Source organism: Coregonus clupeaformis, unplaced genomic scaffold (assembly GCF_020615455.1).
Source record: "Coregonus clupeaformis isolate EN_2021a unplaced genomic scaffold, ASM2061545v1 scaf0386, whole genome shotgun sequence".
In the NCBI taxonomy this organism is placed as follows: Eukaryota; Metazoa; Chordata; class Actinopteri; order Salmoniformes; family Salmonidae; genus Coregonus; species Coregonus clupeaformis.
In genome coordinates, this window is record NW_025533841.1 from 175114 (window position 1) to 198978 (window position 23865).

The following is a 23865-nucleotide window of genomic DNA, read 5'->3' on the forward strand; positions in this document are numbered from 1 at the left end:
GCTTTAGGCTTTTATTCAAAACGACTTAGTCATGCATGTATACATTCTTTATGTATGGGTGGTCACGGGAATCCAACCCACTATCCTGTTGTTGCAAGCGCCATGCTCTACCAACTGAGCTACAGAGGACCAGTGTTTTGTCGGGAGTTTAGTCTGTAAGGGCAAAACCAGCTGGCAGACTGACCAGGGAGGAAAAGGCTGACCTTCCATCTAACCTCTGACCTCTTCATCCCAGCTCCAACAGACAGGCTGACATGTCGCTGTGTGTGTGTGTGTGTGTGTGTGTGTGTGTGTGTGTGTGTGTGTGTGTGTGCGCGCGCGCCCTAACCAGTAGGAAAGCTCAATATTCACTTTAGTTTTGACCACAACTCTGTCATCCTTGCTCAAGTCACCCCTTAGTTAACAATGATCATCTAGGTTCAGCTTACCCTCCCCATAACCAAACCTAAACCATTAGCGGAGGGGGATTCTAAACAGACTTTAGCTCAGTGTCTGGGAGACACGCCACTTTACTCTGTAATTCTTTCCCTGAACATGTTGATCCTAGTTGTACCTTAGACTACATCCTTTAGTAGGAGTGAGCCAACCAGCTCTACAGGCAGGTGAGGTAGAGAGAAATCATGTAGCTGTCTATGCACTTTGACACTTTGTGATATCCAGAGGGTAGAATAGCCATATTGAGGTCTCAGTGATGCCCAGTTCAATACACCAGCGAGACTCTAACTGACTGACTGTTGCTCTGTAGAGAGACTGACTGACTGTTGCTCTGTAGAGAGACTGACTGACTGTTGATCTGTAGAGCAATGACTGACTGTTGATCTGTAGAGAGACTGACTGACTGACTGTTGATCTGTAGAGAGACTGAGTGACTGTTGCTCTGTAGAGAGACTGACTGAGTGACTGTTGCTCTGTAGAGAGACTGACTGAGTGACTGTTGATCTGTAGAGAGACTGACTGAGTGACTGTTGCTCTGTAGAGAGACTGACTGAGTGACTGTTGATCTGTAGAGAGATGACTGACTGACTGTTGATCTGTAGAGAGATGACTGACTGTTGCTCTGTAGAGAGACTGACTGAGTGACTGTTGCTCTGTAGAGACTGACTGAGTGACTGTTGATCTGTAGAGAGACTGACTGAGTGACTGTTGCTCTGTAGAGAGACTGACTGAGTGACTGTTGATCTGTAGAGAGATGACTGACTGACTGTTGCTCTGTAGAGAGACTGACTGAGTGACTGTTGCTCTGTAGAGAGACTGACTGAGTGACTGTTGCTCTGTAGAGACTGACTGAGTGACTGTTGATCTGTAGAGAGATGACTGACTGTTGCTCTGTAGAGAGACTGACTGAGTGACTGTTGCTCTGTAGAGACTGACTGAGTGACTGTTGATCTGTAGAGAGACTGACTGAGTGACTGTTGCTCTGTAGAGACTGACTGACTGACTGTTGATCTGTAGAGAGATGACTGACTGTTGCTCTGTAGAGAGACTGACTGAGTGACTGTTGCTCTGTAGAGACTGACTGACTGACTGTTGATCTGTAGAGAGATGACTGACTGACTGTTGCTCTGTAGAGAGACTGACTGCATGGCAGTGACTATGCCTAATGATAGGACTCCATAAGGTGCTCCTTTAAGCATGTACCTTTCAGATGTCTGTTAATACAGCAGCTCCAGTGTAGCTAACTGTGAAGGTAGCGAACTACATGAATCAGGTCAACTGGTTGCACCAAGGTTTTGTAGAAAGGGTTGGACAGTCATTTTGAGGTGTGTGGGCATGTGTGTGAGAATAACTGAGCTTATGAAAGGTTCAACATGTATTAAGGGCTTCCCTGTATTGCAAACAGGTTAACACCTACAAAGTGCTTGCCTTATTTCATCAACTTTGTATTTTCTTTTGAATTTCTAAACCTTGTGGCTTATTACTTTCACCAACTACTTGAGTATTAAACTGTTCTGAAAAAAAAAAAAAATGTTGCATCATGTGGAATATATGGCATTGACCTCAACATATTCAACTGGAATTGTTGTTAGATGTTTTGTTGGAATAACAGCTAGTAGTCTGTAGTTCTAGTTAACAGACGCAGGTCAAGCAGAAGGAAGAGAGAGATTTGTTTATCTAACTTTATAGGCAGACATAAGAGACAGGTGAGTGAGTTCAGTATGAGTGTCTGTGTGGGGTGGAGGACAATGCCTGCACATTAACACAAGTATAAATGTATCATTTTAAATATAAAACTATAAATATTGTATAGAATGTCATTAATTTCTGTAATCCTGACTGTACATGTAATGCAACCACCTTTCTTTTTGAAAGGAGTCTTTGATGTTTTGTACATGTATGTAAATGATGTTTGCATAGCACTTGTTTGCAGCCTGTATGTTCGTCAAGGTTAGTTTCTGCGCTTCGATACATGTCCACGGTTTATTATACGTAATGGATTGATGAATTCATAATTGCCTGCATAAAACTTTGTACACGTTCGTGTCTCTCATCACAGCATATTGTATGGTCTGCGCTTTGTTTAGCAGTTGTACAGATGTTACATATCACAGTAGGACAATAAAGCACTTGTTCTGTAACATTACTCAGCGGACTCAGATGTCTTCTGATGTGCCTTTTGAAGCACAGACAAGCCATATAACCTTAGATATATATACCAGGGGAGGACGGCTCATAACAATAGCTGGAACGGCATCAAACACATTCCACCTATTCAGCTCCAGTCATTACCACAAGCCCGTTCTCCCCAATGAAGGTGCCCCCCAACCTCCTGTGGTATACACTGAGTACATTAAGAACAAGTCCCCTGTAACTCAGTTGGTAGAGCATGGCGCTTGCAACGCCAGGGTTGTGGGTTCGTTTCCCACGGGGGGGGCCAGTATGAAAATGTATGCACTCACTAACTGTAAGTTGCTCTGGAGAAGAGCGTCTGCTAAAATGACTAAAAAAACAAAAAACTAAAATAGTTGCACCCCCCCTCCCCCCCTTTTTTTGTCAGCAAATAAGCACATAAAGACACTTTTAATAATGTGTTTCATACATTGATGATGACCATGATGTGGTCTTTACACAAAAAAACTAAACAGATATGGGATATTGTGTTCATATAGCAAGGAGAGATATTATGATGAAATTTAAGACATACACTGAGTATACCAAACATTTGGAACACCTTCTTAATCATTTTGCCCTCAGAACAGCCTTAATTCGTCGGGGCATATACTTGTCAAGGTGTCGAAAGCGTTCCACAGGAATGCTGGCCCATGTTGACTCCAATGCATCAAACAGTTGTGTCAAGTTGGCTGGATGTCCTTTGGGTGGTGGACCATTCTCAATACACATGGGACACTGTTGAGCGTGAAAAACTCAGCAACGTTGCCGTTCTTGACACAAACCGGTGCGCCTGGCACCTACTACCATAACCCGTTCAAAGGCACTTACATTTTTTGTCTTGCCCATTCACCCTCTGAATGGCACACATACACAATCCATGTTTCAGTTGTATCAAAGCTTAAAAATCCTTCTTTAACCTGTCTCCTCCCCTTCATCTGAGTAGAAGTGGATTTAACAAGTGACATCAATAAGGGATCATAGCTTTCACCTGGATTCACCTGGTCAGTCAATGTCATGGATAGAGCAGGTGTTCTTAATGTTTAGTATACTCAGTGTAAACGCATATAGATAATGTGTTAATGATACTGTACTGCAGAGGTAGGCAACCCTGGTCCTGGAGTGCCGCAGGTTATTCATTTTTTTAAATTTAACCTACCTGGAAGGACAGGTGTGTTGAATTTAGGCAATCACTGAACTGATCAATTAGCTCAATTGGTCAGGTGTGGTGCCTAGTTGGAACAAAACCATGTAGTACCCGCGGCGTTCCAGGAACAGGGTTGCCTACCCCTGCTGTACTGTGTATAGGATGTGTGTGAATATGTGGGAAGGGATAAATGTCCTGAATAGGTAGGCCTAAGGATTCAGCAAATAGTCACTGACCAATAATCCACATGGGCTTCCAATACAAAGCCCTGAACATTGATTGCTCATTAAATAGTTATAGGTTTAAATGTTCTAAAACCATCAGTAAATATTGAGATGTCTAGACTACTTACTTGAAGTTAATGAGATAATAAGTAGCATGGTGGTTTGCCTTGGTACGTGACAGAGCAAGGAGTAGACTTCATCTCAATGCCAAAACCACTAGATGATCATTTCAGCCTGTTTATCTGTTACTGTTTAGTACTTTCTAAACAGGCTGCCATAATTGTCTGTAAAGGTTATGGAGTTGTCTCTTAGTAGTACGAAAATGTATGCACGCACTAACTGTAAGTTGCTCTGGATAAGAGCGTCTGCTAAATGACTAAAATGTTAAATGTAGTACCTACTATTATCTAAACAGAGGCAGGTATTGCAGCCTATTCATAGTTGAATTGTTATTTTTGATTAAACAGCATGCTCGTGTATGACTGAATTCATTGACATGTAGATAAAAAGGCCTTAGTCATTATCTGAAGTTGGATAGTGGAACTTTTTACTAAAGTTGTATAAGAGAAATGATATATATTCTTTGAGTAACTTTGTCGCATTTACAAGGGACAATACCGCTAGGCATTTACAGTATTTCAAACACTAGCGCCCTCTGGTGTTCCTCCATGGAACTTGTTGACGTGCCCATGTTTGTTTCATTTATTTTTATTACAATTGCATTGCATGCCAACCTCTTCATGAAAAATATATTGATCATGTGCAACATAAATCATTATTCCCCACTGTCAAAAAACAGCAAAATATTCATTTTGACGGATCCACAGAATAGCAAACATGAGAATTCATTGGCAGTGCATCAGAGATCAGTCACAATCTGATGGTTAAAGTAGGATTTAGGAGGTCATTAAACCCTGATGAAGGCAGCTTAGCTGTCCAAACGTTTGTATCCATTACATTTAATATTTTCTAGGTGATAGACCTCTACCACATATAATTAGCTTTCCATGGTTACTAACTTGCTAATCAATAGTGTTTGAAATAAACATCCACTGGGAATCTGGAGACACACCTAATCAAAAGTGGAGGAACTCAGATCAACTGTGTTCCTGCTCAGTTCCGCCAACTCAAATAAATCCCTGTGTTGAGAGGAATCTGTCAATCATATCAAAGGACCTCTCTGGTTGGTCGTACGGTAGTATGTGCCCTCCCCCTCGTATAATCACCTGCATGACAAGGAGACAAACGGACAGTCAGACAGCTTTAGCACGTGAACCAGTGGTCATGGGATAGTCCCGGTCATGTTCAGTTTTCCCATCAGGAGCACTGTGTTACAAACTTGGTGTCCATAAAGTTGATCTTATCTTCCTGGCACTGATTCTGCTCATAACAGCGATTTTGAATAAGACTCTACTTGCAATAACTGTCACATGGTTGTTGTTTTTTCCTACTAAACTTAGTTGAATGCACTGACTAAGGCGCTCTGCATGAGAGCTACTGCCAAATGACTCACATTATGTTTAGTTATGCTATGTTAACATTTTAAAGGTTGGCCAAATGCCCTGAATACCCAGTAAAGTCCTGGACAGACATGCAGTACTCACCTGGTAGAATTCTCCTACTTGGCGTACGTATCCAGCCACCTCTGTGTCCTCTGGCTGGATCTTCCAATGGAAGCGAGGGGCTTTGTTGAACTCATCAGCCCCGGTCCAGTTCACCGTGGGCAGGAACCTCTCGGTCAGTGGGGCCGCCACAATCACATCCAGCTGACCACTGTAGATCAACACCTGTGTGTGTGTGTGTGTGTGTGTGTGTACAGAAGAGATAAGGCATTTATTAAATGATTACAGTATAGTGGTCCAAACAATCAACTAGTCTTTCTAAATAGATGAGGAGAGAAGTTAGTGACTGATACTGTAGTTAGTGACTGATACTGTAGTTAGTGACTGATACTGTAGTTAGTAATATACTGTAGTTAGTGATATACTGTAGTTAGCGACTGATACTGTAGTTAGTAATATACTGTAGCTAGTGACTGATACTGTAGTTAGTGATATACTGTAGTTAGTGATATACTGTAGTTAGCGACTGATACTGTAGTTAGTAATATACTGTAGTTAGTGATATACTGTAGTTAGTGATTGATACTGTAGTTACTGACTGATACTGTAGTTAGTGATATACTGTAGTTAGTGATATACTGTAGTTAGCGACTGATACTGTAGTTAGTAATATACTGTAGCTAGTGACTGATACTGTAGTTAGTGATATACTGTAGTTAGTGACTGATACTGTAGTTAGTGATATACTGTAGTTAGTGACTGATACTGTAGTTAGTAATATACTGTAGCTAGTAACTGATACTGTAGTTAGTAATATACTGTAGTTAGTGGCTGATACTGTAGTTAGTGATATACTGTAGCTAGTGGCTGATACTGTAGTTAGTAATATACTGTAGCTAGTGGCTGATACTGTAGTTAGTAATATACTGTAGCTAGTGGCTGATACTGTAGTTAGTAATATACTGTAGCTAGTAACTGATACTGTAGTTAGTAATATACTGTAGTTAGTGATATACTGTAGCTAGTGACTGATACTGTAGTTAGTAATATACTGTAGTTAGTGACTGATACTGTAGTTAGTAATATACTGTAGCTAGTAACTGATACTGTAGTTAGTAATATACTGTAGTTAGCGACTGATACTGTAGTTAGTGACTGATACTGTAGTTAGTGATATACTGTAGTTAGTGATATACTGTAGTTAGCGACTGATACTGTAGTTAGTAATATACTGTAGTTAGTAACTGATACTGTAGTTAGTGACTGATACTGTAGTTAGTGATATACTGTAGTTAGTGACTGATACTGTAGTTAGTGACTGATACTGTAGTTAGTGATATACTGTAGTTAGTGATATACTGTAGTTAGCGACTGATACTGTAGTTAGTAATATTTTGTACATTTACATTTTAGTCATTTAGCAGACGCTCTTATCCAGAGCGACTTACAGGAGCAATTAGGGTTAAGTGCCTTGCTTAAGGGCACATCGACAGATTTTTCACCTAGTCGGCTCGGGGATTAGAACCAGCGACCTTTCGGTTACTGGCACAACGCTCTTACCCACTAAGCTACCTGCCGCCGATATACTGTAGTTAGTGATATACTGTAGTTAGTGACTGATACTGTAGTTAGTGACTGATACTGTAGTTAGTGATATACTGTAGTTAGTGATATACTGTAGTTAGCGACTGATACTGTAGTTAGTAATATACTGTAGCTAGTGACTGATACTGTAGTTAGTAATATACTGTAGTTAGTGACTGATACTGTAGTTAGCGACTGATACTGTAGTTAGTGACTGATACTGTAGCTAGTGACTGATACTGTAGTTAGTGATATACTGTAGCTAGTGACTGATACTGTAGTTAGTAATATACTGTAGCTAGTGACTGATACTGTAGTTAGTAATATACTGTAGTTAGTGATATACTGTAGCTAGTGACTGATAATGTAGTTAGTGATATACTGTAGCTAGTGACTGATACTGTAGTTAGTGCTATACTGTAGCTAGTGACTGATACTGTAGCTAGTGGTATACTGTAGCTAGTAACTGATACTGCAGTTAGTGACTGATACTGTAGCTAGTGACTGATACTGTAGCTAGCAACTGATACTGTAGCTAGTAACTGATACTGTAGCTAGTGACTGATACTGTAGCTAGTGACTGATACTGTAGCTAGTGACTGATACTGTAGCTAGTGACTGATACTGTAGCTAGTGACTGATACTGTAGCTAGTAACTGATACTGTAGCTAGTGACTGATACTGTAGCTAGTGACTGATACTGTAACTAGTGACTGATACTGTAACTAGTGACTGATACTGTAGCTAGTGACTGATACTGTAGCTAGTCCTATACTGTAGCTAGTGACTGATACTGTAGCTAGTGACTGATACTGTAGTTAGTGATATACTGTAGCTAGTGACTGATACTGTAGTTAGTGACTGATACTGTAGCTAGTGGTATACTGTAGCTAGTAACCGATACTGTAGCTAGTAACAGATACTGTAGCTAGTGATTGATACTTTAGCTAGTGATATACTGTAGCTAGTAACGGATACTGTAGCTAGTAACTGATACTGTAGTTAGTGATATACTGTAGCTAGTAACCGATACTGTAGCTAGTAACTGATACTGTAGCTAGTAACCAATACTGTAGCTAGTAACTGATACTGTAGCTAGTGACTGATACTGTAGCTATTGACTGATACTGTAGCTAGTAACTGATACTGTAGTTAGTGGTATACTGTAGCTAGTAACCAATACTGTAGCTAGTAACCGATACTGTAGCTAGTCACCGATACTGTAGCTAGTAACCGATACTGTAGCTAGTAACCGATACTGTAGCTAGTAACCGATACTGTAGCTAGTAACTGATACTGCAGTTAGTGCTATACTGTAGCTAGTGACTGATACTGTAGCTAGTGACTGATACTGTAGTTAGTAACTGATACTGTAGTTAGTGATATACTGTAGCTAGTGACTGATACTGTAGTTAGTGATATACTGTAGCTAGTGACTGATACTGTAGTTAGTAATATACTGTAGCTAGTAACTGATACTGTAGTTAGTGATATACTGTAGCTAGTGACTGATAATGTAGTTAGTGATATACTGTAGCTAGTGACTGATACTGTAGTTAGTGCTATACTGTAGCTAGTGACTGATACTGTAGCTAGTGGTATACTGTAGCTAGTAACTGATACTGCAGTTAGTGACTGATACTGTAGCTAGTGACTGATACTGTAGCTAGCAACTGATACTGTAGCTAGTAACTGATACTGCAGCTAGTGACTGATACTGTAGCTAGTGACTGATACTGTAGCTAGTGACTGATACTGTAGCTAGTAACTGATACTGTAGCTAGTGACTGATACTGTAGCTAGTGACTGATACTGTAACTAGTGACTGATACTGTAGCTAGTAACTGATACTGTAGCTAGTCCTATACTGTAGCTAGTGACTGATACTGTAGTTAGTGATATACTGTAGCTAGTGACTGATACTGTAGTTAGTGACTGATACTGTAGCTAGTAACCGATACTGTAGCTAGTAACCGATACAGTAGCTAGTAACAGATACTTTAGCTAGTGATATACTGTAGCTAGTAACGGATACTGTAGCTAGTAACTGATACTGTAGTTAGTGATATACTGTAGCTAGTAACCGATACTGTAGCTAGTAACTGATACTGTAGCTAGTAACCAATACTGTAGCTAGTAACTGATACTGTAGCTAGTGACTGATACTGTAGCTAGTAACTGATACTGTAGCTAGTAACTGATACTGTAGTTAGTGGTATACTGTAGCTAGTAACCGATACTGTAGCTAGTAACCGATACTGTAGCTAGTAACCGATACTGTAGCTAGTAACCGATACTGTAGCAAGTAACTGACACTGTAGCTAGTAACCAATACTGTAGCTAGTAACCGATACTGTAGCTTGTAACTGATACTGTAGCTAGTAACTGATACTGTAGCTAGTAACCGATACTGTAGCTAGTAACCGATACTGCGAACCAAAGTTAAACCATGGCTCAGTTGGTAGAGCACGCCGTTTGCAACGCAAGGATTATGGGTTCGATTCCCGGGGCTACCCATACATAAAATGTATGCACGCATCAGTGTCTTTGGATAAAAGCGTCTGCTAAATGGCATATATTATATAGCTGTGCTACTAATATGACCTTAGCATGTTTGGGTGCTAGATGGATATGGGTATTGACTCTAGTCTCACCCTGTAGTTGTCCATGAGTGTGGCGAGCCAGGGTTTGATGCTCTTCATGACGTCCTGCAGCAGGTGTTTCTCCACCTCTGAGCCGTCGTGGAACGTCAGGTTCCCCACGTGGATGGAGCGCCGCACCTCCGCCAGTGTCACAAACTGGGAGAAATACTCCTGGTCTGCAGGCTCCTATAGCACAGAGAACCACAACATAATTATTTTAAATCTTAGTCATTTAGCAGAAGCTCTTATCCAGAGCGACTTACAGTTAGTGAGTGCATACATTTTTCATACTGGCCCCCCGTGGGAATCAAACCCACAACCCTGACATTGCAAGCACCATGCTCTACCAACTGAGCTACAGGAGGGCTGTATCTAACCTTTAATTAAACCATGCATCTGTGTGTAAGCCTTGTTAGCAGACAATTTTCTTCAGGAAATATACCTTCTCTGGGTAATATAACAGAACCTTTATTCAAACAGTTAGGTGTCTGTGTAAGCCTTGCTCTGTGTGTACCTACCCGACACTGCAAGTAGTTGAAGTAGTTGGTGCAGCCAGTGGCGTTCTGGAAGAACGAGGGGTACGGCAGAATGTCACCGTTCAGCAAGCTGTCAAATACCTGCAGGTCAAGCGGACAGTGGAAGAATGTACCAGGAGGTTGGAGGCCTTGACAGAATGACTGACAAGACATTCAGATATGTGGAGTGGACAACAAAAACACACAGGTTATTGCGACAGCAGATGCCCAGTCAGTGTCTTACTTCAAAAGCCTCCACCCATTTCTCCTGCTGGATGAGCTGCACCCCGTTGGCTGTCTGCTGCTCAACATACTGCTTCTGGAGCATATCTATCAGACCTGTCTGGTACAGGAAGTCTCCATACCCTCCCAGCATCTGAGAGAGAGAGTGAAAGAGAGATAGAGAAAGTCAGAACAAATGAGACCAAGGGAAAGAGCAAATGGAGAACAAACAAAGAAGGAAACATTGTTTTTTTCCTCCTGGAGATATATTATTATATCTTCAATTATATTACTGATATATTTCATATTCATCAGAAGTGTCAAACAAGTGTCAAACAATGCTGAGTAAAGTTGAAATAACGGTATATTAAAACACAACCCACCAGCTCTGGGTCACAGAGGCCGTCTCCGATGGCAACCCCCTTGAAGTTGATCTTCACCTTAGCAATGGGGTTGTGTTTATGGATGTAGTAACCAATGGCTGGGACATACTTTCCTGCATAGGACTGAGGAGAATTCCAATCAGTTTCAGGGTCTGTGTTCTGAATGCAGAATGTAATTGCAATTTTATGTGGAAATATTATTCTATAGCAAAGACCCTCAAATAACAATTGTAAGACCTTGTTCAACGTCAGAAAACGGAATACAAAGCAGATGTCTTTATAGCTAGGTTTTGGGGAATTTGCCAACTAGGATGTAGTGTAATGTTGTGTGTAACACAGATGTGGGGACCAGCACCAAACTCACCTCTCCTGTAGCGTAGAAGTCATTGGACTGATACTCAGGGAAGATCTGGAAGAACTGAGTCAATGCACTGAACAAAGACACAATGAGAAAACAAATCAGTGCCACACGTGACAGAACCAAGGTCCTAGATGTATACTGAGCAGAGACCATGGGCGTGTCCCAGATCATCAGATCTTCACAATGCTTAGAGAAGTGTTTACCATCTCAGGAACCACATCGATATGATATAATGATATTGTAATCTGTGCATCTATAAGGCTGCATTTACACAGGCAGCTCAATTCTGATATTTTGACCATTAGTATTGGCAAAAGAGCTGATCTGATTGGTCAAAAGAGCAATTGTCTGTGTAAATACTGCCTACTGTGCCCAGAACCTCAGTGATCAGTCTTACCTGTACAGATCTCTACCCACATCATCCTGGTTCTGAGCAAAGCCTCGGTCATCATCAGTGAAACTGAACCCTGTTCCTACCTGGACAAGAAAACACACAGCTGACATTACAATCACATACTGTACATGCTATTAGGTAACATTACATTATAGTCACATACTGTACATGCTATTAGGTAACATTACATTATAGTCACATACTGTACATGCTATTAGGTAACATTACATTATAGTCACATACTGTACATGCTATTAGGTAACATTACATTATAGTCACATACTGTACATGCTATTAGGTAACATTACATTATAGTCACATACTGTACATGCTATTAGGTAACATTACATTATAGTCACATACTGTACATGCTATTAGGTAACATTACATTATAGTCACATACTGTACATGCTATTAGGTAACATTACATTATAGTCACATACTGTACATGCTATTAGGTAACATTACATTATAGTCACATACTGTACATGCTATTAGGTAACATTACATTATAGTCACATACTGTACATGCTATTAGGTAACATTACATTATAGTCACATACTGTACATGCTATTAGGTAACATTACATTATAGTCACATACTGTACATGCTATTAGGTAACATTACATTATAGTCACATACTGTACATGCTATTAGGTAACATTACATTATAGTCACATACTGTACATGCTATTAGGTAACATTACACACATTTTGTAGAGCAAGCTATTAAAGCAGCCAAGACACCAAATCAAACCTGTCAGATACAGACGTAACACTCTGGCTGAGTCCTAAATGGCACCCTATTCCCTATTTAGTGCACTTATTTTGACCAGAGGACCTGGTCAAAAGTAGTGCACTATAAAAAGGGAATACGGTGCCAGATGGGACGCAATCAAACTGTGTTCATACTGTACATTCATTCAGTGAGGAAGTAGAAGCCATTCATACGTACTGGATTGTCGATGTACAGAACAGAGTATCTGGATGTCCAGGGATAGTCTCTGTAGCCCACTGTAAAAAGGTGAATTAACACATCAATACACAAAGAGATACATGGAGAGAGAGATGAAGGACTACTGCTACAGTAGGTACAGAGATACATGGAGAGAGATGAAGGACTACTGCTACAGTAGAAACAGAGATACATGGAGAGAGATGAAGGACTACTGCTACAGTAGAAACAGAGATACATGGAGAGAGATGAAGGACTACTGCTACAGTAGAAACAGAGATACATGGAGAGAGATGAAGGACTACTGCTACAGTAGAAACAGAGATACATGGAGAGAGATGAAGGACTACAGCTACAGTAGGAACAGAGATACATGGAGAGAGATGAAGGACTACTGCTACAGTAGAAACAGAGATACATGGAGAGAGATGAAGGACTACTGCTACAGTAGGTACAGAGATACATGGAGAGAGATGAAGGACTACTGCTACAGTAGGTACAGAGATACATGGAGAGAGATGAAGGACTACTGCTACAGTAGGTACAGAGATACATGGAGAGAGATGAAGGACTACTGCTACAGTAGAAACAGAGATACATGGAGAGAGATGAAGGACTACTGCTACAGTAGGTACAGAGATACATGGAGAGAGATGAAGGACTACAGCTACAGTAGGTACAGAGATACATGGAGAGAGATGAAGGACTACTGCTACAGTAGAAACAGAGATACATGGAGAGAGATGAAGGACTACTGCTACAGTAGGAACAGAGATACATGGAGAGAGATGGACTACTGCTACAGTAGGAACAGAGATACATGGAGAGAGAGATGAAGGACTACTGCTACAGTAGGAACAGAGATACATGGAGAGAGATGAAGGACTACTGCTACAGTAGAAACAGAGATGCATGGAGAGAGATGAAGGACTACTGCTACAGTAGAAACAGAGATACATGGAGAGAGATGAAGGACTACTGCTACAGTAGAAACAGAGATACATGGAGAGAGATGAAGGACTACAGCTACAGTAGGAACAGAGATACATGGAGAGAGATGAAGGACTACTGCTACAGTAGAAACAGAGATACATGGAGAGAGATGAAGGACTACTGCTACAGTAGGTACAGAGATACATGGAGAGAGAGATGAAGGACTACTGCTACAGTAGGAACAGAGATACATGGAGAGAGATGAAGGACTACTGCTACAGTAGAAACAGAGATACATGGAGAGAGATGAAGGACTACTGCTACAGTAGGTACAGAGACACATGGAGAGAGATGAAGGACTACTGCTACAGTAGAAACAGAGATACATGGAGAGAGATGAAGGACTACTGCTACAGTAGAAACAGAGATACATGGAGAGAGATGAAGGACTCCTGCTACAGTAGAAACAGAGATACATGGAGAGAGATGAAGGACTACTGCTACAGTAGGTACAGAGATACATGGAGAGAGATGAAGGACTACTGCTACAGTAGGTACAGAGATACATGGAGAGAGATGAAGGACTACTGCTACAGTAGGTACAGAGATACATGGAGAGAGATGAAGGACTCCTGCTACAGTAGAAACAGAGATACATGGAGAGAGATGAAGGACTACTGCTATAGTACAAACAGAGATACATGGAGAGAGATGAAGGACTACTGCTACAGTAGAAACAGAGATACATGGAGAGCGATGAAGGACTACTGCTACAGTAGGAACAGAGATACATGGAGAGATGGACTACTGCTACAGTAGGAACAGAGATACATGGAGAGAGATGAAGGACTACTTCTACAGTAGGAACAGAGATACATGGAGAGAGAGATGAAGGACTACTGCTACAGTAGGTACAGAGATACATGGAGAGAGATGAAGGACTACTGCTACAGTAGGAACAGAGATACATGGAGAGAGATGAAGGACTACTGCTACAGTAGAAACAGAGATACATGGAGAGAGATGAAGGACTACTGCTACAGTAGAAACAGAGATACATGGAGAGAGATGAAGGACTACAGCTACAGTAGGTACAGAGATACATGGAGAGAGATGAAGGACTACTGCTACAGTAGGTACAGAGATACATGGAGAGAGATGAAGGACTACTGCTACAGTAGAAACAGAGATACATGGAGAGAGATGAACGACTACTGCTACAGTAGAAACAGAGATACATGGAGAGAGATGAAGGACTACAGCTACAGTAGAAACAGAGATACATGGAGAGAGATGAAGGACTACAGCTACAGTAGGTACAGAGATACATGGAGAGAGATGAAGGACTACTGCTACAGTAGGTACAGAGATACATGGAGAGAGATGAAGGACTACTGCTACAGTAGGAACAGAGATACATGGAGAGAGATGAAGGACTACTGCTACAGTAGGTACAGAGATACATGGAGAGAGATGAAGGACTACTGCTACAGTAGGTACAGAGATACATGGAGAGAGAGATGAAGGACTACTGCTACAGTAGAAACAGAGATACATGGAGAGAGATGAAGGACTACTGCTACAGTAGAAACAGAGATACATGGAGAGAGATGAAGGACTACTGCTACAGTAGAAACAGAGATACATGGAGAGAGAGATGAAGGACTACTGCTACAGTAGGAACAGAGATACATGGAGAGAGATGAAGGACTACTGCTACAGTAGGTACAGAGATACATGGAGAGAGATGAAGGACTACAGAGTAGACAGGGGTCAGTCCAGAGACGTGTTATTATACAGTAGACAGGGGTCAGTCCAGAGACGTCTTATTATACAGTAGACAGGGGTCAGTACAGAGACATGTTATTATACAGTAGACAGGGGTCAGTCCAGAGACGTGTTATTATACAGTAGACAGGGGTCAGTCCAGAGACATGTTATTATACAGTAGACAGGGGTCAGTACAGAGACTTGTTATTATACAGTAGACAGGGGTCAGTACAGAGACATGTTATTATACAGTAGACAGGGGTCAGTCCAGAGACGTGTTATTATACAGTAGACAGGGGTCAGTACAGAGACATGTTATTATACAGTAGACATGTTATTATACAGTAGACAGGGGTCAGTACAGAGACGTGTTATTATACAGTAGACAGGGGTCAGTCCAGAGACATGTTATTATACAGTAGACAGGGGTCAGTCCAGAGAAGTGTTATTATACAGTAGACGTGTTATTATACAGTAGACAGGGGTCAGTCCAGAGACGTGTTATTATACAGTAGACAGGGGTCAGTACAGAGACATGTTATTATACAGTAGACAGGGGTCAGTACAGAGACATGTTATTATACAGTAGACATGTTATTATACAGTAGACAGGGGTCAGTACAGAGACATGTTATTATACAGTAGACATGTTATTATACAGTAGACAGGGGTCAGTACAGAGACATGTTATTATACAGTAGACAGGGGTCAGTACAGAGACGTGTTATTATACAGTAGACAGGGGTCAGTCCAGAGACATGTTATTATACAGTAGACAGGGGTCAGTCCAGAGACGTGTTATTATACAGTAGACAGGGGTCAGTCCAGAGACATGTTATTATACAGTAGACATGTTATTATACAGTAGACAGGGGTCAGTCCAGAGACATGTTATTATACAGTAGACATGTTATTATACAGTAGACAGGGGTCAGTCCAGAGACATGTTATTATACAGTAGACATGTTATTATACAGTAGACAGGGGTCAGTACAGAGACATGTTATTATACAGTAGACAGGGGTCAGTACAGAGACATGTTATTATACAGTAGACATGTTATTATACAGTAGACAGGGGTCAGTACAGAGACATGTTATTATACAGTAGACATGTTATTATATAGTAGACATGTTATTATACAGTAGACAGCAGTCAGTACAGAGACATGTTATTATACAGTAGACAGGGGTCAGTCCAGAGACATGTTATTATACAGTAGACATGTTATTATACAGTAGACAGGGGTCAGTCCAGAGACATGTTATTATACAGTAGAAGTGTTATTATACAGTAGACAGGGGTCAGTCCAGAGACATGTTATTATACAGTAGACATGTTATTATACAGTAGACATGGGTCAGTCCAGAGACGTGTTATTATACAGTAGACAGGGGTCAGTACAGAGATGTGTTATTATACAGTAGACAGGGGTCAGTCCAGAGACGTGTTATTATACAGTAGACAGGGGTCAGTACAGAGATGTGTTATTATACAGTAGACAGGGGTCAGTACAGAGACGTGTTATTATACAGTAGACAGGGGTCAGTCCAGAGACATGTTATTATACAGTAGACAGGGGTCAGTCCAGAGACGTGTTATTATACAGTAGACAGGGGTCAGTCCAGAGACATGTTATTATACAGTAGACAGGGGTCAGTCCAGAGACATGTTATTATACAGTAGACATGTTATTATACAGTAGACAGGGGTCAGTCCAGAGACATGTTATTACAGTAGACATGTTATTATACAGTAGACAGGGGTCAGTCCAGAGACATGTTATTATACAGTAGACATGTTATTATACAGTAGACAGGGGTCAGTACAGAGACATGTTATTATACAGTAGACAGGGGTCAGTCCAGAGACATGTTATTATACAGTAGACATGTTATTATACAGTAGACAGGGGGTCAGTCCAGAGACATGTTATTATACAGTAGACATGTTATTATACAGTAGACAGGGGTCAGTACAGAGACATGTTATTATACAGTAGACATGTTATTATATAGTAGACATGTTATTATACAGTAGACAGCAGTCAGTACAGAGACATGTTATTATACAGTAGACAGGGGTCAGTACAGAGACATGTTATTATACAGTATACATGTTATTATACAGTAGACAGGGGTCAGTCCAGAGACATGTTATTATACAGTAGACAGGGGTCAGTCCAGAGACATGTTATTATACAGTAGACATGTTATTATACAGTAGACAGGGGTCAGTCCAGAGACATGTTATTACAGTAGACATGTTATTATACAGTAGACAGGGGTCAGTCCAGAGACATGTTATTATACAGTAGACATGTTATTATACAGTAGACAGGGGTCAGTACAGAGACATGTTATTATACAGTAGACAGGGGTCAGTCCAGAGACATGTTATTATACAGTAGACATGTTATTATACAGTAGACAGGGGTCAGTCCAGAGACATGTTATTATACAGTAGACATGTTATTATACAGTAGACAGGGGTCAGTACAGAGACATGTTATTATACAGTAGACATGTTATTATATAGTAGACATGTTATTATACAGTAGACAGCAGTCAGTACAGAGACATGTTATTATACAGTAGACAGGGGTCAGTACAGAGACATGTTATTATACAGTATACATGTTATTATACAGTAGACAGGGGTCAGTCCAGAGAAGTGTTATTATACAGTAGACAGGGGTCAGTCCAGAGACATGTTATTATACAGTAGACAGGGGTCAGTACAGAGACATATTATTATACAGTAGACATGTTATTATACAGTAGACAGGGGTCAGTACAGAGACATGTTATTATACAGTAGACATGTTATTATACAGTAGACAGGGGTCAGTCCAGAGACGTGTTATTATACAGTAGACAGGGGTCAGTACAGAGACATATTATTATACAGTAGACATGTTATTATACAGTAGACAGGGGTCAGTCCAGAGACATGTTATTATACAGTAGACATGTTATTATACAGTAGACAGGGGTCAGTCCAGAGACATGTTATTATACAGTAGACATGTTATTATACAGTAGACAGGGGTCAGTACAGAGACATGTTATTATACAGTAGACATGTTATTATACAGTAGACAGGGGTCAGTAAAGAGACATGTTATCATATAGTATACATGTTATTATACAGTAGACATGTTATTATACAGTAGACAGGGGTCAGTACAGAGACATATTATTATACAGTAGGCAGGGGTCAGTACAGAGACATGTTATTATACAGTCGACATGTTATTATACAGTAGACATGTTATTATATAGTAGACATGTTATTATACAGTAGACAGCAGTCAGTACAGAGACATGTTATTATACAGTAGACAGGGGTCAGTCCAGAGACATGTTATTATACAGTAGACATGTTATTATACAGTAGACAGGGGTCAGTCCAGAGACATGTTATTATACAGTAGACGTGTTATTATACAGTAGACAGGGGTCAGTCCAGAGACATGTTATTATACAGTAGACATGTTATTATACAGTAGACATGGGTCAGTCCAGAGACGTGTTATTATACAGTAGACAGGGGTCAGTACAGAGATGTGTTATTATACAGTAGACAGGGGTCAGTACAGAGACGTGTTATTATACAGTAGACAGGGGTCAATCCAGAGACATGTTATTATACAGTAGACAGGGGTCAGTCCAGAGACGTGTTATTATACAGTAGACAGGGGTCAGTCCAGAGACATGTTATTATACAGTAGACAGGGGTCAGTCCAGAGACATGTTATTATACAGTAGACATGTTATTATACAGTAGACAGGGGTCAGTCCAGAGACATGTTATTATACAGTAGACATGTTATTATACAGTAGACAGGGGTCAGTACAGAGACGTGTTATTATACAGTAGACAGGGGTCAGTCCAGAGACATGTTATTATACAGTAGACATGTTATTATACAGTAGACGGGGGTCAGTACAGAGACATGTTATTATACAGTAGACATGTTATTATATAGTAGACATGTTATTATACAGTAGACAGCAGTCAGTACAGAGACATGTTATTATACAGTAGACATGGGTCAGTACAGAGACATGTTATTATACAGTATACATGTTATTATACAGTAGACAGGGGTCAGTCCAGAGAAGTGTTATTATACAGTAGACAGGGGTCAGTCCAGAGACATGTTATTATACAGTAGACAGGGGTGAGTACAGAGACATATTATTATACAGTAGACATGTTATTATACAGTAGACAGGGGTCAGTACAGAGACATGTTATTATACAGTAGACATGTTATTATACAGTAGACAGGGGGTCAGTCCAGAGACGTGTTATTATACAGTAGACAGGGGTCAGTACAGAGACATATTATTATACAGTAGACATGTTATTATACAGTAGACAGGGGTCAGTCCAGAGACATGTTATTATACAGTAGACATGTTATTATACAGTAGACAGGGGTCAGTACAGAGACATGTTATTATACAGTAGACATGTTATTATACAGTAGACAGGGGTCAGTAAAGAGACATGTTATCATATAGTAGACATGTTATTATACAGTAGACATGTTATTATACAGTAGACAGGGGTCAGTACAGAGACATATTATTATACAGTAGACAGGGGTCAGTACAGAGACATGTTATTATACAGTAGACATGTTATTATACAGTAGACAGGGGTCAGTCCAGAGACGTGTTATTATACAGTAGACAGGGGTCAGTACAGAGACATGTTATTATACAGTAGACAGGGGTCAGTCCAGAGACGTGTTATTATACAGTAGACAGGGGTCAGTACAGAGACATGTTATTATACAGTAGACATGTTATTATACAGTAGACAGGGGTCAGTACAGAGACATGTTATTATACAGTAGACAGGGGTCAGTACAGAGACGTGTTATTATACAGTAGACAGGGGTCAGTCCAGAGAAGTGTTATTATACAGTAGACAGGGGTCAGTCCAGAGACATGTTATTATACAGTAGACAGGGGTCAGTACAGAGACGTGTTATTATTCAGTAGACAGGGGTCAGTCCAGAGACATGTTATTATACAGTAGACAGGGGTCAGTCCAGAGACATGTTATTATACAGTAGACATGTTATTATACAGTAGACAGGGGTCAGTACAGAGACATGTTATTATACAGTAGACATGTTATTATACAGTAGACAGGGGTCAGTACAGAGACATGTTATTATACAGTAGACATGTTATTATACAGTAGACAGGGGTCAGTAAAGAGACATGTTATCATATAGTAGACATGTTATTATACAGTAGACATGTTATTATACAGTAGACAGGGGTCAGTACAGAGACATATTATTATACAGTAGACAGGGGTCAGTACAGAGACATGTTATTATACAGTAGACATGTTATTATACAGTAGACAGGGGTCAGTCCAGAGACGTGTTATTATACAGTAGACAGGGGTCAGTCCAGAGACGTGTTATTATACAGTAGACAGGGGTCAGTACAGAGACATGTTATTATACAGTAGACATGTTATTATACAGTAGACAGGGGTCAGTACAGAGACATGTTATTATACAGTAGACAGGGGTCAGTACAGAGACGTGTTACTATACAGTAGACAGGGGTCAGTACAGAGACATGTTATTATACAGTAGACAGGGGTCAGTAGACAGGGGTCAGTACAGAGACATGTTATTATACAGTAGACATGTTATTATACAGTAGACAGGGGTCAGTACAGAGACGTGTTATTATACAGTAGACAGGGGTCAGTACAGAGACGTGTTACTATACAGTAGACAGGGGTCAGTACAGAGACGTGTTATTATACAGTAGACAGGGGTCAGTACAGAGACATGTTATTATACAGTAGACATGTTATTATACAGTAGACAGGGGTCAGTACAGAGACATGTTATTATACGGTAGACAGGGGTCAGTACAGAGACGTGTTACTATACAGTAGACAGGGGTCAGTACAGAGACATGTTATTATACAGTAGACATGTTATTATACAGTAGACAGGGGTCAGTACAGAGACATGTTATTATACAGTAGACATGTTATTATACAGTAGACAGGGGTCAGTACAGAGACATGTTATTATACAGTAGACATGTTATTATACAGTAGACAGGGGTCAGTACAGAGACATGTTATTATACAGTAGACATGTTATTATACAGTAGACATGTTATTATACAGTAGACAGGGGTCAGTCCAGAGACGTGTTATTATACAGTAGACATGTTATTATACAGTAGACAGGGGTCAGTCCAGAGACATGTTATTATACAGTAGACAGGGGTCAGTACAGAGACATGTTATTATACAGTAGACATGTAATTATACAGTAGACATGTTATTATACAGTAGACAGGGGTCAGTACAGAGACATGTTATTATACAGTAGACAGGGATCAGTACAGAGACATGTTATTATACAGTAGACAGGGGTCAGTCCAGAGACATGTTATTATACAGTAGACAGGGGTCAGTACAGAGACGTGTTATTATACAGTAGACAGGGGTCAGTACAGAGACATGTTATTATACAGTAGACATGTTATTATACAGTAGACAGGGGTCAGTACAGAGACGTGTTATTATACGGTAGACAGGGGTCAGTACAGAGACGTGTTACTATACAGTAGACAGGGGTCAGTACAGAGACATGTTATTATACAGTAGACATGTTATTATACAGTAGACAGGGGGTCAGTACAGAGACATGTTATTATACAGTAGACATGTTATTATACAGTAGACAGGGGTCAGTACAGAGACATGTTATTATACAGTAGACATGTTATTATACAGTAGACAGGGGTCAGTACAGAGACATGTTATTATACAGTAGACATGTTATTATACAGTAGACATGTTATTATACAGTAGACAGGGGTCAGTCCAGAGACGTGTTATTATACAGTAGACATGTTATTATACAGTAGACAGGGGTCAGTCCAGAGACATGTTATTATACAGTAGACAGGGGTCAGTACAGAGACATGTTATTATACAGTAGACATGTAATTATACAGTAGACATGTTATTATACAGTAGACAGGGGTCAGTACAGAGACATGTTATTATACAGTAGACAGGGATCAGTACAGAGACATGTTATTATACAGTAGACAGGGGTCAGTCCAGAGACATGTTATTATACAGTAGACAGGGGTCAGTACAGAGACGTGTTATTATACAGTAGACAGGGGTCAGTACAGAGACGTGTTATTATACAGTAGACATGTTATTATACAGTAGACAGGGGTCAGTCCAGAGACGTGTTATTATACAGTAGACATGTTATTATACAGTAGACAGGGGTCAGTACAGAGACATGTTATTATATAGTAGACAGGGGTCAGTACAGAGACATGTTATTATACAGTAGACAGGGGTCAGTACATTTACATTTACATTTTAGTCATTTAGCAGACGCTCTTATCCAGAGCGACTTACAGTTAGCACATACAGTGGGGAAAAAAAGTATTTAGTCAGCCACCAATTGTGCATGTTCTCCCACTTAAAAAGATGAGAGAGGCCTGCAATTTTCATCATAGGTACACGTCAACTATGACAGACAAAACGAGAAAAAAAAATCCAGAAAATCACATTGTAGGATTTTTAATGAATTTATTTGCAAATTATGGTGGAAAATAAGTATTTGGTCAATAACAAAAGTTTCTCAATACTTTGTTATATACCCTTTGTTGGCAATGACACAGGTCAAACGTTTTCTGTAAGTCTTCACAAGGTTTTCACACACTGTTGCTGGTATTTTGGCCCATTCCTCCATGCAGATCTCCTCTAGAGCAGTGATGTTTTGGGGCTGTCGCTGGGCAACACGGACTTTCACCTCCCTCCAAAGATTTTCTATGGGGTTAAGATCTGGAGACTGGCTAGGCCACTCCAGGACCTTGAAATGCTTCTTACGAAGCCACTCCTTCGTTGCCCGGGTGGTGTGTTTGGGATCATTGTCATGCTGAAAGACCCAGCCACGTTTCATCTTCAATGCCCTTGCTGATGGAAGGAGGTTTTCACTCAAAATCTCACGATACATGGCCCCATTCATTCTTTCCTTTACACGGATCAGTCGTCCTGGTCCCTTTGCAGAAAAACAGGCCCAAAGCATGATGTTTCCACCCCCATGCTTCACAGTAGGTATGGTGATCTTTGGATGCAACTCAGCATTCTTTGTCCTCCAAACACGACGAGTTGAGTTTTTACCAAAAAGTTCAATTTTGGTTTCATCTGACCATATGACATTCTCCCAATCCTCTTCTGGATCATCCAAATGCACTCTAACAAACTTCAGACGGGCCTGGACATGTACTGGCTTAAGCAGGGGGACACGTCTGGCACTGCAGGATTTGAGTCCCTGGTGGCGTAGTGTGTTACTGATGGTAGGCTTTGTTACTTTGGTCCCAGCTCTCTGCAGGTCATTCACTAGGTCCCCCCGTGTGGTTCTGGGATTTTTGCTCACCGTTCTTGTGATCATTTTGACCCCACGGTGTGAGATCTTGCGTGGAGCCCCAGATCGAGGGAGATTATCAGTGGTCTTGTATGTCTTCCATTTCC

General features: G+C 40.5%; 1 protein-coding gene across 1 annotated transcript in view; it reads right to left on the reverse strand.

The window, feature by feature from the left end:
* Positions 1-4665: 4665 nt before the first annotated feature.
* The window catches only part of LOC121558326 (probable serine carboxypeptidase CPVL), a 36361-nt gene continuing 17161 nt past the window's right edge, over positions 4666-23865 (reverse strand). Inside the window, exons 5-13 of the mRNA XM_041871726.2 lie at positions 12598-12656; positions 11645-11724; positions 11251-11317; positions 10887-11009; positions 10526-10657; positions 10285-10383; positions 9779-9952; positions 5583-5765; positions 4666-5204 (exon numbers count right to left, since the gene is read on the reverse strand). Of these exons, the coding sequence (XP_041727660.1) occupies positions 5106-5204; positions 5583-5765; positions 9779-9952; positions 10285-10383; positions 10526-10657; positions 10887-11009; positions 11251-11317; positions 11645-11724; positions 12598-12656 (1016 nt within the window). The 3' untranslated portion in view covers positions 4666-5105. The remainder of the gene's footprint in view (positions 5205-5582; positions 5766-9778; positions 9953-10284; positions 10384-10525; positions 10658-10886; positions 11010-11250; positions 11318-11644; positions 11725-12597; positions 12657-23865) is intronic.